The following is a 5,293-nucleotide window of genomic DNA, read 5'->3' on the forward strand; positions in this document are numbered from 1 at the left end:
ATAAGCTTGAATCATTACGTGGTTTCACAAATCATTATGTGATATCTAACTATTAATGGCATGTTTCTAAAACGGATACTTTTGGAAATGTTTCGATGAACCAGTGCTACATGAGTCACAAACACTAGGGTCGTGCATAAACTGGTCCAGACCAATTGAACTTGCAGCTCAAACCAGCAAAGACCCCCGATGTGTTTAGGAATGTAGACTTAACCCAGTTTAAAGACCAGACCACAGATCAGGTTTTACACATTGGTACAGTGTGGTCTCAACAAGACCGGGCCCGGACCAACCCGACCCAATCGTACAAGTAACATAACACGTCTAAAAAGCAATAAACATGCTGTCAAACTGTCGAAAATTGTATATGTTTCATAGAAGATACACATTCAAAACTATCACTTCACATTAACCAAAAAGACAAAAGGGATCTCATTTCTGTCATCTCCCTAATCTTCTAAATTTCATGTAAATGTAATACAAATCTTCTGAATCCATACTAAACAAAAGCCTACAGTTCATCATGGTCCTCATCTTCGTCCTCGGTCGAATCGGCACCACCAGGGGCACCACCCGACCTCTGATAAACAGCTGTCACAATCGGATTACAAATGGCTTCAACTTCCTTCAACTTCTCATCATAATCCTCCTTCTCAGCGGACTGGTTATCATCCAACCATTCAAGTGCTTCCTTTGTTGCCTCTTCAATCTTCTCCTTTTCATCCACCTCGAGCTTATCGGCCAACTTATCTTTGTCATTGATTTGATTCTTCATGTTGTAAACATATGTTTCAAGGGCGTTACGTGCATCGATCTTTTCTTTAACCTTCTTGTCCTCTTCTGCAAACTCTTCTGCTTCACGAACCATACGCTCGATCTCTTCTTGACTCAACCGACCCTTCTCGTTTGTGATCGTGATCTTTTCTGATTTACCGGACGCCTTGTCTTCTGCCTTCACGTTTAAGATACCATTGGCATCTACTTCAAATGTAACCTCAATTTGTGGGGTACCCCTGGATTAACATAAACATAACAGAGTTAGTCACAGGTACTATTATTATATTAACACATGTAATAACTATAACTAAATAACAAATTAATTACCTTGGTGCCGGAGGGATTCCGGTAAGATCAAAGGTTCCAAGAAGCCTGCAGTCCTTTGTAAGACTTCTTTCACCCTCATAAACCTTAATGGAGACGACGGTTTGCTGATCTTGATAAGTGGTGAAAACTTGTGATTTTTTGGTGGGAATGACAGTGTTTCTCGGGATCAATTTGGTCATCACGCCTCCAACGGTTTCAATACCGAGGGTAAGTGGGGCCACATCCAAAAGAAGGATATCTTTAGTTTCTTCACCACCCTCACCACTTAAGATGCCTCCTTGAACAGCAGCACCGTATGCGACAGCTTCATCAGGGTTCACACCCTTGTTTGGTTCCTTGCCATCAAAGTAATCTCTAAGAAGTTGTTGAACCTTTGGGATTCTGGTACTGCCACCAACAAGAACAATCTCATCTATTTGATTTTTCTCAAGACCCGCATCATTCATGGCCTTCTTCACAGGTCCCATGGTCTTTCTGAAAAGGTCGTTGTTCAGCTCTTCAAATCGGGCTCGGGTCAAAGGCTCGGAGAAGTCCACACCATCAAAGAGTGACTCGATCTCAACACGGACTTGGTGCTGGCTACTCAAGGCTCGCTTGGCTCGCTCAGCTTCACGTCTTAGCTTTCCGAGAGCTCTGTGGTCCTTGCTGATGTCTTTTCCGTGCTTCTTCTTGATCAACTTAATGAAGTATTCCATAATCCTTTGGTCAAAGTCCTCACCTGAAAGATACAAACAATAACGTGTTAGCATCGCAAAAAATTACAGTTAGTCAGTTTTGGTTAGTTAGAAACTAAATGATTACCTCCAAGATGGGTATCTCCATTAGTGGCAAGAACCTCAAAGACACCGTTATCGATTGTCAAGATACTGACATCAAAAGTTCCACCACCAAGATCAAACACGAGAATATTCTTCTCACCGCCTTTCTTGTCAAGACCATAAGCAATAGCAGCAGCGGTTGGCTCATTGATGATTCTCGCAACATTTAAACCAGCAATCACACCGGCATCCTTGGTTGCTTGTCTTTGGGCATCGTTGAAATAAGCTGCCCAAACAATCAAAAAATCAAGTAAACAAAAATGTATCAAGTGTACATAACAAAATTGATCCTGTAGTTTGAAGTTTTGTTACCAGGAACTGTGACAACAGCGTCCTTAATCATCTTCCCTAAAAATGCTTCAGCTGTCTCCTTCATTTTGGTAAGAATCATAGCACTAATCTCTTCAGGACTGAAAACTTTATTCCCATCCTTGAGTGAAACTTGGATATACGGTTTCCCGTCTTTGTTCACAATCTTGTAAGGGAAAAGCTTCATATCCCTCTGGACTTCTTTGTCCTCAAACCTGTGATATAAAGATAAAAGTGTTAATAATGTAAACTGTAAGCCAACATAATTTGAATATATATGAACAGGCAGTAAACAAGATCATACTTTCTTCCTATAAGTCTCTTAACATCAAAGATGGTGCGTTCGGCATTTACAGCTGCCTGATTCTTTGCTGCCTCGCCAATTAGCCTCTCGGTATCGGTGAAAGCCACCCATGATGGAGTGATACGGTTTCCTTGGTCATTGGCTATGATTTCAACGTGACCGTTCTTATACACAGCAACACAAGAATATGTAGTACCAAGATCAATCCCGATAACTGTTCCTAATTTGCTGGCTTCCTCTTTTGCAATTGAAATTGCAGATAGGCAACCTGTAAGACATTATTGTTAGTACCTAAACATGATCAATCTTGCATACCAACAACTGAAAGAAAATGCATAACTAATAATCAATTGCACATTATTTAAAACCCAAACTTGACATATCAAATCATTTAATATGGTAACGATTAGTTGTGAAAGCATGAAGCATACATAAAAGGTACTTACTTAACATATCAGATTCACAGATTAACTTGCTAATAGTTGATTAACTCTTTAATAATTTATTGTTAATCTCCACACCAACGATTAACTAACCAGCACAATAACTTTCTTAATTATCATATAACGAATCATTTTCGTAATATCAGTACCGCAAAACGAAACCCTCACAATTCTCTCAGATCCAAACCACACCGACAACAAAAACGCGTAGATATACACATAAGCATGCATTATTCACATCAATGCTAGATTCATACACAAAAACACATACCTGCAGCTATCTACAAGGTAATCAATTAATAAAAATCATACCAAATTCACCTATTAAACAATCAAGCGTAATAATTTCCTCAATTGTCACATAACGAACCAGTTTCATAATATCAGTACCACAAACCCTAGAAATTAAGCATATACAGCATGAAACTCAACCAAAACCAGATCCAACGGGCATTATTCAATCTACGCAACATAAACGAACATATTAATTAAAATTTAAACGAATGTAAATAAACGAGCATACATTAATTAAACAGATGTGTGTGTTCATGTAAATGTTCGTTTATTAATTAAACTAACATGCCTAATTATTCAACATTAAACGATCAAGCAAAATCAGTAGCAACAGAATCAAATCTATGGATTAAAACATTACCGATTAATACGATTGCCAAAACGACGCCGGATCGCCCCATGCTTCTTCACCGCCGTACGATCAAAACCTAATAATAATAATAATAATCTGTGATATTATTTTTTAGGGTTTGAGCTTTGTGAAATGAAATGAAAGGTTTTATAAAAGAACTTAGGTTCGTACAGTGGGTTATATAGTGGTGTCAGGTGCTGCCTACGTGGCATTTGTTCAGGTCTCTCGGGAAGACACTCGATTTCTTGTCATCGGTGCTGACGTGGACCAATCATATTTCAGGTGTGAGTTTTATTAGCCAATGGGAATGAATGTAGTGGTGTGTTGTACGTGGTGGTGTCTCATTGGGTTTGCCACGTCATTAAGGTGTTGGTTAGTTTGTTAATCGCCAGTTTAAGTCCCTAGATTTTTGGGAATTGCAAAACTTAAAATGCAAATATTTTACATTTTAACATTTTTTGTCTACTATACTTTTTTTTATTTTTTTATATAAAAATAAATTTATTAATAGCTAATAAGTACTTATTGGATTTAGGTTTTCTCTATTTTGTACCTTTTATATGTCATTAGTGTGTGATCTTTGTCATATTCGGATTTAAAAGTGATTTTACGGTTTCGTTTGTGTGTGATCGTGAACGTATCTGAGATTAAGAGTAACTTTGCGGTGCACTTTAACGATATGAAAGAACAAAGATCGGTAAATATTTATAGCTAGATTTGCGCGTCGTTAATTAAATCGTATTCTATCGGAAAAGTCGGATGCTTATTCTAGAAATGCGTTTGATAAATCTAAGAATTAATGTGGAGCTAACTTGCATGTTTAGATAAATTCACAACACCGATATGAAATTATTTCCTATAAAGTTACGATGCATCAAAACAGGCGCAAACAAGATTCTAATAGTGATTATACTTTGTAATCAAATAATATTCTACTAAAAACCCTAATAATGTCTTCTAGGAATACAATTATACTAAACCGAAAGAATTAATGTGGAAAAGATTCAGAACACATATGACTCTTTTTTGCATTATAGTCAATTAAGCACGCAAATAAGCTTGTTAATTACACCATGTACTCTTAATGTATTTTTCAGTGATCATTAATAGTTTCATGAACCATATTGACACTTTAACATAGTTTCATGAACCATATTGACATTTTGGAATCTTTAAGCATTAGTTTATATCTAGCTATTATAAATAGTAAGTGTGTCACTTTAAGATTTTTAAACATACATAATGAGCATATAATGCACTTGACATCAAATTATTGCACAATGTGCGTACATATACACACTAAAAAGACATTCATAAGGTTTCTTGTGCATGTGCCACACAACTTTTGGTTAAGATGAATCACAAGAGGTATTTAACATAAAAACCTATAACGTTTTTAGTAAAGACTAATGTTTCCATAAGGATGGTGATTTGCATTTGGTTTATTAATTCATTATCACCGAAAATCTCAATACTTTCTTCTAGGAATGCATTTACCATAAAAATAAGAAATGAATACACGCATAAGATGTATGTTTATGTACATGTTTGGGTAATATTCAGACGACAAATATGATATTATTTCCAATCAGATTATGATATATCGACCAAGGCGCAAACAAGATTGTAGATTTGTAGTTACACCAAATACGCTTAATGTATTGTTTGA

General features: G+C 36.6%; 1 protein-coding gene across 1 annotated transcript; it reads right to left on the minus strand.

Moving 5' to 3' along the window:
- Nucleotides 1-298: 298 nt before the first annotated feature.
- On the minus strand, nucleotides 299-4,038 carry LOC143604145 (luminal-binding protein-like). The gene is made up of 6 exons (XM_077080717.1): nucleotides 3,634-4,038; nucleotides 2,536-2,803; nucleotides 2,235-2,446; nucleotides 1,906-2,148; nucleotides 1,105-1,822; nucleotides 299-1,013 (listed from the first exon to the last, which is right to left on the minus strand). Exons 1-6 carry the CDS (start codon nucleotides 3,671-3,673, stop codon nucleotides 512-514), a joined length of 1,983 nt encoding a protein of 660 aa, XP_076936832.1. The 5' UTR covers nucleotides 3,674-4,038; the 3' UTR covers nucleotides 299-511.
- Nucleotides 4,039-5,293: the final 1,255 nt, after the last annotated feature.

The sequence above is a fragment of the Bidens hawaiensis genome, unplaced genomic scaffold (genome assembly GCF_021521415.1).
Source record: "Bidens hawaiensis isolate Kalapana, Puna unplaced genomic scaffold, B.hawaiensis_p1.1 tig00001961_1, whole genome shotgun sequence".
NCBI lineage: Eukaryota > Viridiplantae > Streptophyta > Magnoliopsida > Asterales > Asteraceae > Bidens > Bidens hawaiensis.

Excerpts from the sequence above, each read along its gene's own strand:
- LOC143604145 (XM_077080717.1), bottom strand. The coding sequence starts at position 3,673 with ATGGGGCGATCCGGCGTCGTTTTGGCAATCGTATTAATCG. Across the intron at positions 2,804-3,633 it reads TTTGGCAATCGTATTAATCG|GTTGCCTATCTGCAATTTCA; the intron begins GTAATGTTTTAA and ends AATGTCTTACAG. Across the intron at positions 1,014-1,104 it reads GGAATCCCTCCGGCACCAAG|GGGTACCCCACAAATTGAGG; the intron begins GTAATTAATTTG and ends ATGTTAATCCAG.